This window comes from Phyllopteryx taeniolatus, chromosome 1, assembly GCF_024500385.1.
Source record: "Phyllopteryx taeniolatus isolate TA_2022b chromosome 1, UOR_Ptae_1.2, whole genome shotgun sequence".
Classification (NCBI taxonomy): domain Eukaryota; kingdom Metazoa; phylum Chordata; class Actinopteri; order Syngnathiformes; family Syngnathidae; genus Phyllopteryx; species Phyllopteryx taeniolatus.
In genome coordinates, this window is record NC_084502.1 from 1,319,933 (window position 1) to 1,337,390 (window position 17,458).

The 17,458-nt window shown below is 44.6% G+C and overlaps 2 protein-coding genes across 7 annotated transcripts in view; one reads left to right on the forward strand and one right to left on the reverse strand.

The window, feature by feature from the left end:
• Positions 1-3,674, forward strand: part of LOC133482805 (sodium-driven chloride bicarbonate exchanger-like) — a 33,153-nt gene extending 29,479 nt beyond the window's left edge. For 3 of the 5 annotated variants that reach the window (XM_061783390.1, XM_061783634.1, XM_061783445.1), the window contains 5 exons: positions 545-718; positions 814-936; positions 1,053-1,117; positions 1,233-1,337; positions 2,436-3,674. In XM_061783390.1, the coding sequence (XP_061639374.1) occupies positions 545-718; positions 814-936; positions 1,053-1,117; positions 1,233-1,337; positions 2,436-2,511 (543 nt within the window). In that variant the 3' untranslated portion in view covers positions 2,512-3,674. The other 2 variants (XM_061783539.1, XM_061783397.1) reach the window with 2 other exon arrangements.
• Positions 3,675-11,542: 7,868 nt separating this feature from the next.
• On the reverse strand, positions 11,543-17,440 carry LOC133483476 (glucagon-1-like). 2 transcript variants are annotated; one of them, XM_061784824.1, is made up of 6 exons: positions 15,177-17,440; positions 14,985-15,101; positions 14,780-14,908; positions 13,097-13,213; positions 11,840-11,986; positions 11,549-11,774 (listed from the first exon to the last, which is right to left on the reverse strand). In XM_061784824.1, exons 2-6 carry the CDS (start codon positions 15,071-15,073, stop codon positions 11,750-11,752), a joined length of 507 nt encoding a protein of 168 aa, XP_061640808.1. In that variant the 5' UTR covers positions 15,074-15,101; positions 15,177-17,440; the 3' UTR covers positions 11,549-11,749. The 2 variants fall into 2 exon arrangements, with proteins under 2 accessions (XP_061640887.1, XP_061640808.1); XM_061784903.1 differs by lacking the exon at positions 14,780-14,908 and having other exon boundaries at positions 11,543-11,774.
• Positions 17,441-17,458: the final 18 nt, after the last annotated feature.

Sequence of the window (17,458 nt, forward strand, 5' to 3'; positions counted from 1 at the left end):
GTATTATTATAATTTTTTACTTTATGTACAATTAGATAAGATACTGTAGGCATCAAACTCAAGGCCCGGGGGCCAGATGTGGCCAGCCACATCATTTTATGTGGCCCGCGAGAGCAAATCATGCTCGCCAACTGCCGTGATTTTTGCTAAAATCTGGACCCAAATTGTCATAATAATAAACAATAATGTTGAGATATTGCATTTTTATGTTACCAAACCCTTCTTCTACAGTAACTTAAACAATAGTTGAACAAACTATTTCTGATTTCAAAACTAGTTTTTTCTCAATTTGTTGTGTAATGGTAATAATTTGATTTGGTGATTAAACATTTCACTGTTCTAACGGCCCTCTGAGGGAAATCATAACTACAATGCAGCCCAACACAAAAATGAGTTTGACACCCCTGCTGTAGATAGATTGTTAATAATTTTTTTTGGGGGGTGGCGGGGAGACAGAGTAGATGTGTTCGTTCTGGGATTATTTCTTGGCCTCAGAGCAGCATCCCAATTGACTTTGAATGATGTCTGACCTCTCCGTTGGCAGTTCTTTGACCGTCTCAAGCTGTTTGGGATGCCGGCCAAACACCAGCCTGACTTCATTTACCTTCGCCACGTTCCACTCAGGAAGGTGCACCTCTTCACCATCATCCAACTCAGCTGTTTGGTGCTGCTGTGGGTCATCAAGACCTCCAAGGCCGCCATAGTTTTCCCAATGATGGTAAAAAAACTAAGCGTCTAGCATTTCAAGTAATGTAATACAAACCTTTGTATGGATGCAGATAGAGTGTGCATTGTCTATTTTTCTTCCATAAGGTCTTGGCTCTCGTCTTCATCCGCAAGCTTCTGGACTTAATCTTCACCAAGAGAGAACTTAGCTGGTTGGATGACTTGATACCGGAGTGGAAAAAGAAGAAGCTCGAAGATGCTGCACAAGAGGTCAATGTGAAGTCATTTGTAATTTAAACAAAAACGCTTTGTCAAGGCGAACTGCATGCGTGTTGTGGACATGTTGCTGTGATCGCTCCTGACGGTCACTTTCGGTCTCTCCTTAGGAGGAGCACAGCATTATTGCCGAGGAGGAAGGCATCGTGCAGGTTCCGCTTGAGGGACACTACAAGTAAGTTTACAAGTCAGTTTGGAATGCCACAGTTTCCTCAAAGCCTCACCCTCCATCCTCTATGCTTAACCTTGTAATGCTAATTTGATGCTTTATTTTTCGGGTGCATTTGAAGGAGCGACCCAGCGACAGTGAACATCACCGATGAGATGTCCAAAGGCTCATTTGGGAATGTTTGGAAGAGCGTGAACCCCGTGGAAAAGGATCCACCTGCTAAAAGGTAGGCCAACAGCAAAAAAAAAAAAAAAAAAAAGAAGGGAATATTGTATTTTGATGAAACTGACATGTTTAGAATTTAGAATCTGATCTTCCCAGGATTAGTGTGGAGATGATATGTTTAGGTTCAACAAACGAGTATTTTTTTTGCCTTTGGTCCATACACAAACTGTGTTTTAGGTCACTGAAAACCTACTTTTCACAAAACCTTTGTCTTGACTCTCTGTGTGTTACCATTGCATCCTTATGTCTGCTGATTTTATATGTGTTTGTTAACTTAATGTGTAATGAAGTACGATATGTCTGATCCCTTCGCTACACACAAAAATGGTTTCCTTTTCCTCCATTCACTCAATGAAATGTTGACGGTGATATTTTCTTGTCAGCCTGTTGCACACAATTGAATCTTGTGAAATGAACTTACAGAACTGTCTGTGACCCTGGAGTGTTCCCTTTAAAAAACAAACCCCCAAAAATGTGTGCGAGGACATGACTGGAGAGAAGCCCTGTGGTCACGGTTGTCCAGCCAGTAGACTAACATAGAATCTCCTGCATTGCCTCCCTCTGCCTCATTCCACCCCTCCAGCTCCCCTTCCTAACCTCTCAGAAGCTGAGAAGCCAAAGGTGAGTCTTGGACTGTTGCTCGTTTATGGTTTGGAATAGCCACAAGTTTTGACCTTGCCATCTGCAATCAATGAGAAAATGTTCACACCTGGCATGGACACGCATGCTGTTCTTCTGTCCGTGCACTTTTGCCCATTGCATGTTAGCAATCTACTCTATCTATCTACCCATCCATTCATTTATCTATCTATCTATCTATCTATCTAGCTAGCTAGGTAGCTAGCTAGCAAGCTAGCTATCTAGCTGTCCAATCAGATTGCTCCGTTGTCGTACTTATGCTGCGTAATACCACTAGGGGGCATGTTTGCATGATATTTTGGGAGTGCAATGACAGCTGTCCATCAATGTTGTCCTCAATGAATTTGTTTCTTTGGCATTTCCCCTCAGCCTCTCACTACATTCAGAAAAAGTCTCATTTTCCGGTATTGCGATATGTTTTTGTACAATATGTACATTTCCCTCCCCCCCTTCTGCCCAGTTTTCCCAAGAGTGTTGAGAAGCGCCACAAGCGTCGAAAGCGCGACAAGAGCTTGGACCGGGAGACAAGTTTGTGATGACACACACTTGAAGATAATGCCATCATTCTGTTCCTTATGGTCATTGAAAAAAAAAAAAAAAACTGTGCCACACTTCACCACCTTTGTACTGTGAAACACTTTTGTTTTTGTTTGTTTTTTTTGTTATGCGTGTCATGTGCAACTTGTGTATGAAACACAAAATTAGAAACAACATCGGTGACTATATTAAAGAGTTACTGCACATTTTTGTGAAACCAGCAACAAAACGGGCCAACTAAAGGACACATTTTGAAAAATGTTTAATTGTATTTTATATGTTTTTATGTTTTGCAAAACCGGTAACATTTATAAAATCTTGCTTCAGCCAAATTATTAAACTGCTTATTTACGTGATGGACGTTAATGTAGAAGTTAGGATTTCTGTGAAAAGTGTGTCTAAAGCTAATCTACAGTTAAAAAAAAAAAAAAAAAAAAAATTATATTCAATCTCATATATTCTGTATATTTACATTTTTTTGTGATGTTACAGACTTTTTTTCCCACCTTTTTCAAGGTAGTTCATTATCTTAGCCTCCTTTGGCAAATTGCGACTTGTTCTTTTTCTCTTTGTCCATCGTTGCTGATGTTTGGAGTGGCTTGTAGAAAAACGTTTATCGTTTATCATCTTATCAGTACATGTCATCCATGGACCTACGCTGTCTTCTGTGTTGTGTTAGCGTTCAAAAGGATTTTTTTTCTAAGACACCGTTAGTACTTCTAGGGATGCAATAATTAAAAAAAAATCTGCAAAGGGCAACCTGTAATACGTGCTGAAGAGTCTTAACGATGTACAATACATACTATATTTTATTGTATTCAGTGTTACTAATATATTACCAAAAATGATGTCCAAGGCAGTTTTCTGATGTAGATGTTTCTTTCCTGACGTCTGATGCTTCTCTCCATGCTTAGAGAAACTAATAAGAGGTCAAAATAATATCAATATCACATATTTTGACTGCATCTGTGTGTATTTTACTTTTTTTGTTGTTTTTTTTTTTTGCCTTAAACTTTGACAGATGATAGCCATGTGCTTTTGGTTGTTAATTTGACTGGAGATTGTGAAGTAATCAGTTCCACTTTGTTGTTAAATTGTGGTTTTGTTCAGCAGAATGAGAAAGATGCAATGACGAGTGTCTATTAAAATTTCAATAAACGTATGTGGAATGATGCATTTTTTTCCCCCCATTGCCCTTTGAACGCCGTAAGTGTCACGATCGAGCTTTTTGCGGTGTTTAATAGTCTAACAGCTTCTGGAATGAAGCTGTTCCTCAGCCTGGTGGTCCTGCATCGGATGCTCCGTAACCTCCTGCCTGAAGGGAGCGGATGGAAGAGAGGGTGTGCGAGATAGATCCCGCGAAATGGCAAATTATGTGCAATATGAATATGAAAGTAAATCCGCAATGCACTGAATCTGCAATAGGTGAACCACGATATAACGAGGGAACACTGTACAACAATACTCACGGGCATATTATTTTTAAACAATTCATATAACTGTAGTTTACTGAGTCACTAAGAGTGGTTGTTATAGTCTTCTTCACTTGTATCGTCATGACTGTACTTTACTGCCCCCGAGTGGACAAGTTATGCACCAGGTGTCGCCATGCATTAATTGTGATGCACAAACTGTTAAATTATTTACATTCTATTTAATTGTTTTTACTATATGTTTTATAAACTAAAGTGTTTTTTTTTTCCTTAATAAATTTTTTTTTTTTTTGGAGGGAGGCTGCAATGGCATTTTCATTCAACTCAATGGGGAAAGACGATCTGAGTTACGAGCGTGGTCCTGGAGCGAATTAAACACGTATCTCAAGGCACCACTATTTCTATCTACGTCGGCCATATAGGGCCCGATATTCTCTGAATTGGATGTTAAGTGTTCCCTCGCTATATTGCGGTTCACCTATTGTGGATTCAGTGCATTGTGGATATTTTTTTCCATATTCATATTACACATATTTTGCCATATAGCAGGATTTGGAGTGTATGCTGTAATTTTTTTCATGCCGAAAGAAACACTTAATAGCCTAAAACATTGAAACTGCAAAAAAGATCAGAAAAAAAAGATAAATTCATTATTATAGCTAAAGTAAAAGTACTACTGTGCATTACCATCGAGGCCTGCTCACAATTATTTTTGCACAACTTGTATAATATCTTCAGAAATAAATGGAAAAGTACTAAACTTATATCATCAGGATCTTTTCATTGGCGGTCCAAAGTAATTTCACTAAGAAAATAGCATGTGCAGCAATATTGGCAGCCCTCCTTAATATTTGCTTGCACACCCTTTGGCAGCGATGATAGCCTCCAAACGTTTCTTGTATCCATCTATAAGCTTTTTGCACTTCTCAGGTGGTATTTCTCCTTCTCTTCCTTTAAAATTTGTTCAAATACTTTGGACGCCTCCAGTACCAGATGTAGCAAAGCAGCCCCACAACATTATGGATCCTCCACCATGCTTGACTGTCAGGGTGGTGGTCTTTTTCTTAAAGGCTTCATTGTGCCGTCTGTAAACATACTGTTTGTGCGCATCGCTAATAATAAGCTAAATTTTTGTTTCACCTGTCCATAAAATTTCGTTTATCATTTGCTGTTTTGTATCAAACTCAAGTTCACTGTGGAAAGTTTTTTCACTTGATTCATTTTCTTCTGGAGATGTTCCACATTTAGTACTTCAACTTCATGAGTTCCACTCATGGTGAACACGACTGTACGTTTTAGAGTTTAAAAGGTGTGTAAGAGTGTAGAAATGTCAAGAACGGAACAGAGGATAGGACCCAAAAATGCACATTCTTGGGGAAACCATGGAACTTAAAAACCTGATTAATCATTAGCTCGGCAGTGTCTTTAGCTGAGGGGAGTTTTGGAAGTGCAATGAAGTGCACCATCTTAGAGAACCTGTCAACAACTCCAAAACAAATGGACAGTTTCCAAAAAGAGAGGTTTAATAGACGGGCATAGGTTGGTACACAGGCAGGCAATCCAAGAGAGGCAACAGTATCCAAAAACATGAGGCAAAGAGGCAAGGTCGATAATCTGAACAGGGTCAAGTCTTACTGTGAATCTATGACGTGGAAACAAGGAATGCTGGAACGCGACGACAAGGTACAACGAACTGGCAACGAGAGGAAATGAGACATGAGGTTATATACAAGGGGTAATTAGGGTGAACGAGGCACAGGTGGTGAAGATGCTCACAGGAGCAGGTGTGTGTGAAACAGGGGGGGGGGAGACAAAACCCAGAACACACTCACACATATGACAGTACCCCCCCCTTAACGGCCAGCCCCAGACGGCCCTGGGGCCCCTGGATGCGCAACGTGGAAGTCCCGAATGAGAGAATCATCCACGATAAACGCAGACGGTACCCAGGAACGCTCCTCAGGCCCATAGCCCTCCCAGTCCACCAGATATTGAACCCCCCTGCCCCTCCGACGAGATGACAACAGCCGCTTCACAGAGAAGACAGGGCCCCCATCCACAAACCGGGGGGGAGGAGGGGGCCTGGAAGGCGGGACCAGAGGGGACTCCCGGGCTGGCTTGAGTAGTCTGACGTGAAAAGTAGGGTGGACCCGCATAGACCTTGGGAGCCTCAGCTTCACGGTGACAGGGTTGATGATTTTTGTGATGGGGAAGGGCCCAACGAACCTGGGAGCAAGCGTCTTGGACTCCACCCGGAGTGGAATATGTTTGGTCGAAAGCCAAACTCGCTGACCCACTTTGTAGTTCGGGGCCGGTGTCCTCCGACGGTCAGCAGCGGCTTTGTAGGACCGTCCCTGGCGCAGCAGCATCTGGCGGGCTCGCTCCCAGGTCCTCCTGCAGCGTCTCACCAAGGTTAATGCCGCTGGAACTGTGGATTCTGGGGCTATGGCAGGAAACAGAGATGGTTGGTAACCATGCACAACGTGAAAAGGCGATAGACCAGTGGATGCAGAGGGGAGGGAATCGTGGGAGAATTCGACCCAAACCAGTTTCTGAGACCAGGATCGCGGCTCCTGTGAAGCGAGACATCGGAGCCCCGTCTCCAGGTCCTGGTTCAGCCTCTCGGTTTGGCCGTTGGTTTCAGGATGAAACCCGGAAGACAGACTGACGGTAGCACCTATGAGATTACAAAACTCCTTCCAAAATTGCGAAATGAATTGGGGACCCCTATCAGACACCACATTCTTGGGGAAACCATGGAACTTAAAAACCTGATTAATCATTAGCTCGGCAGTGTCTTTAGCTGAGGGGAGTTTTGGAAGTGCAATGAAGTGCGCCATCTTAGAGAACCTGTCAACAACTGTAAGAATGGTGGTATTGCCTTTAGAGGCCGGTAATCCTGTAACAAAGTCTACGGAAATGTCTGACCAAGGACGTTGTGGTATTGACAGGGGTCGCAACTCCCCAGAAGGACGTTGATGAGAGGCCTTGTTAGCAGCACATACCTGGCAAGCATTGACGTAATCGCTAACACCCCTCCTAACATTAGGCCACCAAAAGCGCTGTTCGACCACTGATAGCGTCTTGGCAATGCCTGGGTGACATACCGTTCGGTTCGTGTGAGCCCAGTGGATGACTTTTCCCCTTAAGGTCGGAACCACATAAAGCCTGTTCTCGGGGCAATCTTCAGGGCTAGGAGTGTCTTTCAGAGCCCCTTGAACCGCAGTCTCAATGTCCCAAACAAAAGCGGAAATGAAGCATGACTTAGGCAAAATAGTATTAGGGTCGGACAAAGAACTCTCCTCGGAGAAAATGCGTGACAAAGCATCTGGCTTACCATTTTTAGAACCCGGTCGGTATGATAACGTAAAATTAAATCTAGAGAAGAAAAGAGCCCATCTAGCCTGCCTCGCATTTAATCTTTTGGCAGTTTTAATATATTCAAGGTTCTTGTGATCTGTCCATACTAAAAACGGAGTATGTGCCCCCTCTAGCCAGTGCCTCCACTCCATCAAAGCCACCTTGACTGCCAACAGTTCACGGTCGCCAATGTCATAATTCTTTTCAGCTGGGGTCAATTTTTTGGAGAGAAACGCACAAGAATGTAACTTCTCATCCTTGAGAGATTTCTGGGAGAGCACTGCTCCTATTCCGGCATCAGACGCATCGACTTCTACCACAAACTGCTGTTTGAGATCTGGCAAAGTAAGGATGGGAGCGGAGGTAAAGCTCGACTTAAGTTTTTGAAAAGCTGCATGACAAAGCGGGTTCCATACAAAAGGTTTGTGTGGCGAGGTAAGATCATGTAAAGGAGAGGCTATAGAACTGAAATTCCTGATGAATTTCCTGTAGAAGTTTGCGAACCCTAAGAACCTTTGTACATCTTTGCGTGACGTGGGAGTAGGCCAATTAATAACGGCATCGACTTTGCAAGGGTCCATCTTGACTTCACCTTGAGCCAGGACGAAACCCAGAAAAGAAACGGACGCCTGGTGGAACTCACATTTCTCAGCCTTGACAGAGTTGATTCTGCAGTAACTGCTGCAAAACAGAGCGGACATGAATAATGTGAGTCTCCTCATCCGGGGAGAATATCAGAATGTCATCTAAATAAACAAAAAACATAAACATTCAACATGTCGCGCAGGACATCGTTGACAAGGTTCTGGAAAACAGCTGGAGCGTTAGTAAGCCCAAAAGGCATTACCAAATATTCATAATGTCCCGTTGGTGTGTTGAATGCTGTTTTCCATTCATCCCCCTCCCTTATCCTCCATCCATCCATTTTCTGAGCCGCTTCTCCTCACGAGGGTCGCGGGCGTGCTGGAGCCTATCCCAGCTGTCATTGGGCAGGAGGCGGGGTACACCCTGAACTGATTGCCAGCCAATCGCAGGACACATAGAAACAAACAACCATTCGCACTCACAGTCATGCCTACGGGCAATTTAGAGTCACCAATTAATGCATGTTTTTGGGATGTGGGAGGAAACCGGAGTGCCCGGAGAAAACCCACGCAGACACGGGGAGAACATGCAAACTCCACACAGGCGGGGACGGGGATTGAACCCCGCACCTCAGAACTGTGAGGCTGACGCTCTAACCAGTCGGCCACCGTGCCGCCCTCCCTTATCCTGACTAGATGATATGCATTTCTTAAGTCCAGTTTTGTGAAAATCTTGGCTCCCTCCAGGAACTCAAACGCGGTGGAGATGAGAGGAAGAGGGTACCTGTTTTTTACCGTGATCTCATTGAGACCCCGGTAATCGATACAGGGTCGCAGGGTCTTGTCTTGTCCACGAAGAAAAATCCTGCTCCCGCAGGGAATGAAGATGGGCGAATGATCCCGGCTGCCAGTGATTCTTCTACGTATTCCTTCATGGCCTTGTGTTCCGGCCCTGAAAGAGAGAACAACCTCCCTCGTGGGCGTGTGGTTCCAGGCAGCAAGTCAATAGCACAGTCATAAGGTCTGTGGGGTGGAAGAGATTTGGCCTTGGACTTGGAAAAAACATCCTTAATATCCTGATAACAGGTGGGCACTTGAGATAAATCAGGATCCCCAGATGGGGTCTGTGGATTGTCCTTAGACCCTGAACATCACATGGCGGCTTGAAACAGTTCCGGGCGCAATCGCTGCCCCATGACATAACCTGCCCAGAGGACCAGTCAATGTGGGGGTTATGTAATTTCAACCATGGGTTCCCTAAGATAAGGTCATGATTCATGGCGTCAAAAACATGAAAACTAATGCGTTCCGAGTGAGAATCAGGGAATGTCAATGTGAGTGTTTGGGTGCGGTGAGTGATTTTGCCCATAAAACTGCCGACTGCAGCATAGGTGTTGCGGTGGCGTTTTATTCCAAAGGTTCTAAGGTGCATACGTCTAACAAGGATGGAGTTGAGTAAGTTTGCATCAGAACCAGAGTCAATTAATACAGGTGTATGAATTTCTTGATCAGGAGAGCATAGTGTCACTTTAGGAAGAACCCGTGTAGGGTCTTCCTTAATGAAATTCAGACTCACCTCTCCCGTGCCCTGGCTACCGGCACAGGCAACTTTGACGTGACAGTTGCTCACGGAATGACCCAACTGACCGCAGTAGAAGCACCGCCCTTCCCTCAGCCGGCGTTGACGTTCCTCAGGGGAGAGACTGAACCTGCCCAGTTGCATGGGCTCATCCGTGGTGACGCTAGCCAGTGGATTGAGACTGGCACCAGGGAATCTGCCTTGGTTTGGCTTGTCACCGAGGCTCGTCCTCCAAGTGCGCGGTGATGCATCCCTCCGCCGATCTCCATCCAGCTTGCGATCCAAAAGCCTTCTGTCGATCTTGAGGGCGAGAGCGATGAGAGTGTCCAAGTCGGTTGGCAGGTCTAGCGAGACTAAATGATCCTTGACGACGGGGGATAGTCCTTGAAAAAAGGCATCGAGTAGGGCCCGATTATTCCAATGAGTCTCAGCTGCTAGAATGCGAAACTCAATCGCGTAATCTGACACCCTGCGCTTGCCTTGTTGTAAGGTGACAAGGGAGCGAGCTGCCTCACGATCAGGAGTGGAAAATTGAAAAATTTGCTCCATAGTCTTGACGAAAAAAGCCCATGAATGACACGCGGCGGAATTGCGGCTCCATTCAGCAGTAGCCCACGCCTCCGCACGACCAGTCAGGTGGGAAATGACGAATGCGATCTTTGCCCGCTCGGTGGGGAAGGCGGCTGCCTGCAGTTCAAAGTGGAGTTCGCACTGCGTGATGAACGGCTTAATGTTCCCAGATTCTCCAGAGAACCTCTCCGGTCGAGAGAGCTGTGGGCAGACAGCAGCGGAGGTGGCAGGTGGCTGCATGGTGACTACTTCACATGGAAATACCGTGGCAGTACTGGGTGTGGTGCCAACTGGTTCCTTCTCTTGAAAAAATTTCAAAAGAAGTTCAAACTGCGAGGCCACCTGTCTCATCATATTGTCCTGATTCCTTGACAGTCCCTCTAGATGAAGGTGGAGGCCGGCAATCTGCTCATCCTGCTTCGCGAGGTGTTGACCCTGCGCTTGAAGGGCTTTGCGCACCGGGTCTGAGTCTGCTGGGTCCATGTTCTGGCCAGTTCGTTCTGTCAAGAACGGAACAGAGGATAGGACCCAAAAATGCACGACTCCAAAACAAATGGACAGTTTCCAAAAAGAGAGGTTTAATAGACGGGCATAGGTCGGTACACAGGCAGGCAATCCAAGAGAGGCAACAGTATCCAAAAACATGAGGCAAAGAGGCAAGGTCGATAATCGGAACAGGGTCAGGTCTTACTGTGAATCTATGACGTGGAAACAAGGAATGCTGGAACGCGACGACAAGGTACAACGAACTGGCAACGAGAGGAAATGAGACACGAGGTTATATACAAGGGGTAATTAGGGTGAACGAGGCACAGGTGGTGAAGATGCTCACAGGAGCAGGTGTGTGTGAAACAGGGGGGGAAGACAAAACCCGGAACACACACACACACACACATATGACAAGAAAGTGTTTATAAGTGTATGGTAGCGGTTAATAGGAGTGTGTAGATTAACAAGTCTGGGGACGTATCTACAGCTTTAAAATATGTATCAATGATGCCAAAAATGGCGGCACGGTGGACGACTGGTTAACAATTCCGCATCACAGTTCTGAGGGCCGGGTTCAAATCCGGCCTGGCCTCTGTGGAGTTTGCATGTTCTCAGTTTGAATGTTCTCCTCTAATTAAAGACTCGAAATTGCCCGTAGGTATGAATGTGAGTGCGGATGGTTGTTTGTTTTTACGTGCCCTGCGATTGGCTGGCAACCGGTTCAGGGTGTACCCCGCCTCTCGCCCGATGATGGCTGGGATAGGCTCCAACATACCCGCGACCCGCGTGAAGAGAAGCGGTGTAGAAAATGGATGGATGGATGTTCCCAAAAATATGTGGTCGCCCCCCCCCACCACGATAAATGAGGGATTACTGTATTTTATCTGTCAAAGTGCAGAGTTAGAACACTTCATTCAGTGAGTCTTTCTTGTAGCAAACTTTGAGAATCACTGCTATATGTGTGAAGTGGAAGTAACGCAAACACTCAATGAAAAAAACATTTATTTTGCAGAGCAGAATTATTTATACCTGAGCTTTACATTTTATGTACTTTTCGGTACGTTATATAAATAGAAAATAATTTAAATGTGTAGAAAAAATAATTCTGGAGGTGCTTTCAAAACAATGGAAGAATCTGCATTTTTTTTTTTTTTTTTTTTTTGTATGGCTTCCCGTTCCTCAAATTTGTTTTTCTTGCGTCGTCCTCACAGAGAGCTCGTCCTCAGTGCTCGGCTTGTCTTCTCTTACTGGAATACACAGAAAATCATGCTAGGATCACGCTAGCTGGCTAAGGCAACTACTGAGTCGTTACCTCTCCCCTGAAGACTTGGAGGTCATGACCCAGAGTAAAAACTCCTTGGCCGCCATGGAGTCCAGGACCTTGTTGACGTCGCTGGTGAAGCTTCCATCCACGTGCCGTCTGCGGTTGAACGCCCGATCGTGCATCTTGGCGTCCCATCTGGGTACACGCACACCATGAAAACCATTACGGGTCTGTAACCTGACCCAAAGGGTGCCCGGATTTGTGCCCGTGAGCAAATCACAACTGGTGTGTAAAAAAAAAAGTTTTATATTATTTTAAATCAATTGCCTGATATGGTCATGACTTTTTAATGAATCCTTTAATGCATATATTCGGGAATCAATACGACTTATTCGTACACAAAACATTTGCTGGTGTTGTTTGTGCTGTTTGACGTGAAAGATACAAATTGGATGTTGGTCTGAGTGTTCTGACTGAAGGATGACAAAACCCTGAGTTGGCATCACAGGCAACCTTTCATGCTCCCGTTCTCACCGCCAGTGAGAGCGAATTGAACCGACACGGAAGTCAGGAAAATAACCTGTCACGCATTCACTAACCAGAGCAACAAAGGAAAAGGTGTTATTTCATGTTAAAATAGCTAAACAAATATAAGATACAGTTCTGTCAGTTCCGAGACACAATTTTCCTCATTGCAAGACACTTTGATATCCGAATGATTTTGAAGCCATTAGATTTGAATCCTTCCACTCATCCATTTTCTGTAGCGCTTGTCCTCACTAAGGTCTCGGCCGAGCTGGAGTCTATCCCGGCTGACTTCGACCGAGTCAATATGTACTGTATGTCCCGGCGCAGCATGTAGTCGAAGCTACTAATTGGATGCTAAAGTAAGACGCTAATCCTTAGCTTACTTTGTTTGTGCTGTGAAATACGTCAGCCAATTGCAGCGCACGTATAAATGAGCGACCATTCACAACTAAGGACAATGCATGTTTCGCGCATGTTTTTGGAAGTCGGAGTACCCGCAGAAAACCCACGCAAGCACAAGGAGAAAATGCAAACTCCAAACGGGGAGGATTCCGACCCTCGACCACCGGTACAGCATGTGTTCAGAGCTACTAATTAGTTGCTAAAGTCAGAAGCTAATCCTTCGCTTACTTTGTGTTGCAAAGTACAACTTCACTCAACGCATTCATGTGATTTATTATTGCTCAAGGAAATCAAGGTCAAGGGTGAAAGGGGCGGGACAAAGCAGCCGAAGTCATCGCCACTGGACGAAGGCAAACAAGCAGGACTTTCCCCTACTCTCTTCGGATCTGTCCTGACACGAGCCCGGCGACAAAGTCTTTGAGCGCCTGGTCCTGGAGGTACGAGCTGACGTCGCTGGTGTACGTCCCCTCGGCGTGGCGCTTCTCCACGGCGCTGGGAACAAGACAGCCACGTTCGGTTAGGGCCTCTCAAACTACTCCACGATATAAAAAATCTGCAGTGAGAGCATCGGCAGGCCACGCGTTCGGGACCTGGGCCTTCATTGGGGACTTACACCACTTCGTCCACCGCCACTGTTAAAAGGCAATTATAGAAAGCATCAATACCATCGAAAAGCGCAATATTACAGAACACAGTGTGACATGTTCATCATCTGGAGCAGTTCACAATCAAATTTTTTTTTGATAACGTGACAGACACGGTCAAAATTGATATCATATAAATCATACTCACCGAAAAACCCTAATTGTATTAATGTGGGCGGATGACGACAGACGTGATTTGCTAGTTCAGGTTAGCTGTAACAAGTTTTGCTCTGACCGCCCAATCAGAGGGAGTAACAAATGCAGAAATCTGATTGGTTCAAGAAATAGTCCCCGCATTATTGATGTTGTTGAAGTTAAATCAGACAGCTGAAGTTTAAGTGATACTCCTCACATAAACTTTGGACCAATTCAAAGCTTTGATATGATTGTAATGTACTATCACATAAATCAGATGATTATTTTTTTTTTAATAAAAGGTATATTATTAAAAGAATAAAGTCTTATTTCTTCATAGAACAAAAGGCATATATTTTGTTAACATCCTATTTTTTAGAATAAAACCTACTTTTCAGAATACAATGTGTAATATTACAAGAATAAAGTTGTATTTTTGAAATTCCCTCGTTAAAGCTTTGACTTTATCATCATATTCTGACTTTATCTCTATTAAAAATATGACTTCATTCTCGTAAGATTGTGATTTTTTTTAATCGTGACTAAATGTCTTCGTCCTTGTCAAGATTGCAACTTTTTTTTCCCATGAAATAAAAATCCAACTTTATTCTCATTAAGTTTATCTTTTAAAAAAATATACATTTATTGCAATTATTATTTTTATTTTTATTCTTGCAAATATGAAACGCGGTGGTTTTGTTTAGTTTTAAGGATTATTAGGGGGTCTCCGTGGAAAGCGTTCCTGGACTGTAAAAGCTTGCGAACCCCCCGTCTCAGACCACGACAGTAGTTGCTCTGTGGTCTCCGTGGTAACGGCAAGTGAGAAGTTCAAACAACATGTTCAGCTTAGCTTTGAAAGTCAGCATAAGCCTTTTGGGTGTGGCTTTTACATCCTCTCTGTGTGTGCCGGTGTGGGTTCTGGTCCTCCATCTCCAGTCCCGAAACATGTACGGCATGTTAGTTTAATTGAATCAGCTGGGAGAGACTGCAATGACCACATGAGATTCTGAACAGGATGAGTGGTTAAAAAAAATAAAAATAAATAGACGGATGGATGATTTTACACTCATGTCAATAATATTACCTTAGGGTTGTCTAGAATGGTTGGTTATTAAGTTAAAAAAAAAAAAAAACACCTGCTTAAGTTTTTTTTTTTTTTTTTTTTTAAATGTGATATTTGGATGTTCTAAGAAAATCCATTACATTCAGCAAAAGTAATATAAAGTGATGAATTCTCACATCAGAAAAAGCCAATCAGTTGTATAAATGGACCACTAACCCGCTCCGCTTGTTGTTCATCAGCCAGTGAACAAAGTCCCTAACTTTCTGGTCTTCAAGATATTTGCGCTCGTCGTTGGCTAACGTTCCCTCCGAGTGTCTCCTCGCTAAATCATCGTCTGTCTCCGAGCTTGAGGAAGAAGAGCAAGCCCGTCACAAAGCGACTCGGGCACATATATTCTCAACCGCGTGTCTGGTTGATGTACCTTGAGATGTCTTGAAGAGGAACCTGGCAGCTAGTCTGGACAAAGCTGAGGACGACAAGGAGGCCAGCCAGGGAGCGGATGTTTGCCATTGCTACGACCTGTGCCACAGCACCAGAACTAGAACCACACATATAAAGTAAGTACTATAAAACTTGCACCATATCAGTGACGTTGACTCAAAGGCTGGCTCACTGTTTTCCTCTTTCAGAATAAGGACGCTAGTTCCTGGATGACTTCTCGTCTTTGCTTGTAGCTCTTGAATACCTGAAGGTGGATCTGCTCAGCTGGGATGGTTTCACCCCTATTTACCGCCCACAAATTACTCTCGACCCATTTGTCAAGTGTCTTTCAGTCACTGTCAGGAAGCCATTGGCGCGTGATGCCAGTTAGGCCATGGGTGCGAAGTTCAAACAAATGAATGCAAACAGATCACAGGATGTCATCCTTTAATGGGCCACGTGATAGTACAGTGTGTGTGCGTGTGTGGGTGTCATGTGGGCACAGTGAGTCAGTATTTGAGGATTCTTTACAGTTCGTATTTAAACAGATAAGGAACAATTGTTTTTTGCATTAGCGGGTGGCATTTAACATTCAACAGTATATGTACCAATATCACCTTGAGGTTCTCAACAAGGTTTAGCTTTGGAAGAGATTGGTTGAACATTGTGGATGCCAGAGAGGCGATCATGTAGTGATTTGAATTTCGAGGGGGAGAGGAGGGGCTGTGGCTTGCTAGATGCACCAGAGCCTTCAGTCCAGGAGGAGAACATATTTGTAGACGAGTGTCTGGATGCAGAGGTGGGACTAAGTCATATGTTCAAGTCATAACCTTCAAGTTTCAAGCAAGTCCCAAGTTACTCTACCAGGTCAGACACATATTGTATCGATGAAGGCAAGACAATTGAAGAGAAGGTGAAGATTTGTTTAACTCCACCAATCCTAATGGCTCTAGACATCTGCATGCCCCTGAAAGCCATGCAGCCATGCTCCCTAGATAAGCCAAGACAGACAGAAAAGCCGCATTGGCCAAATGAAGCAAGTGCTCAAGAAACTCTGACGGCATGATGGCATACCACCATAGCAGTTGAAGGACAATTCTGAAGATCTGGATCTCATCACTGCTCACATTGTCAACACCTCCTATGGCCATGGAAAACCCCAAGCACTCTAAAGATTGGAGGCACATCTCACTCACATCTGGCCTGCCTAAAATACAGGAGAAGTTCATGGTTCACAGATGAATGCCAACCATGTGGTCTGAATCCAACAGTCCGTAACTCCAGCACCACAACAGCTCTCGTCAAAGCCAGTAACTCCCAGTCAGTGGCTGCATATTGCAAAGTGCCAACCATGGTACGAGTCCGGTAGACCGAAATTTTGAAAGATTTCGACCAGGTGGGCCACCGCCTACCGCTGCAACATCAGGAAGGAACTGGCCTGGCTACGGTTATGGGTTATGACCTCAGGGGAGTGTGGTCTCCACATACCTATTCCTCCTGTACATTTCCCCTCGGAAGACTACCTTCAGCAACACACTGGACATCAGGTATGCAGACGACATAGGGCTATTTCAGGCTTTTGCCATTGCAGACATCAGCAGCAACACCACCACGTCCAAGGAGGCAGAGCATCTGCCAACAACATGTTGCTCAATGGTGAGAAATCAGTGGAGGTGACGATTTGTTTCTCCAAAATTCCACCATGGCCTGCTGCTGTCTCTGTGTAGACAAGAGCTCCAGGTGGTTACCACCACCATAGACCTAGGTTTCCACCTTGACAACAACCTGAGTCGAAACACCCAGGTGGAGCAGATATTAAGGGAATGGCACCAAACAGCTCCACTTCCTGATGGTCATTGCCAGACAGACTAATAAGTGAAGATCTAGTGTCTGTTGTCTGGAGTATGTTGGTGTCCTCCTTCTCGGATGCAGCAAACAACAAACACTCTTGACTTTTCAGAGAAGAGCCCTCAGGATCATCTTCAGTGGCTCCACCCCACCACTGGACCCCTCACAACTGCCAACACTGCAAAGCAGGAGGGAAAGGGCAGCCATCCAGATGATCAAGGACATAAACACCACCCACTATACGACCTGGTACAACAAACAAGGGCCACCCACACATGCGGCGTATGCTACTGCTGGTGGACACGGGGATCCAGGGACTGATATAATAAGGTGCTGCCAAAAGAGCTGGTCTGTCTGAAGAAGCCATTCAACTGATTAGCCTTGACCAGTGTGCCCTCTTGCTGTCAATGAGTATTTAAATTACTATTACGACTCCACATAACTCAAAAGTTTTCCTCTCCAGCTTCCAGTATTGGCCTTTCTCAGTGTCTTCTTATTTAAGTATCATGTCACCTTGTCCGATCTGCAGGCCATCCATCTTGTACTTGTGTTCTTTATTTTTTTGTGCCATCTCAGGCTACATGGAAGGTTGCTAACACAAAGGTGACCAGTTTAAAACAGTGGTAA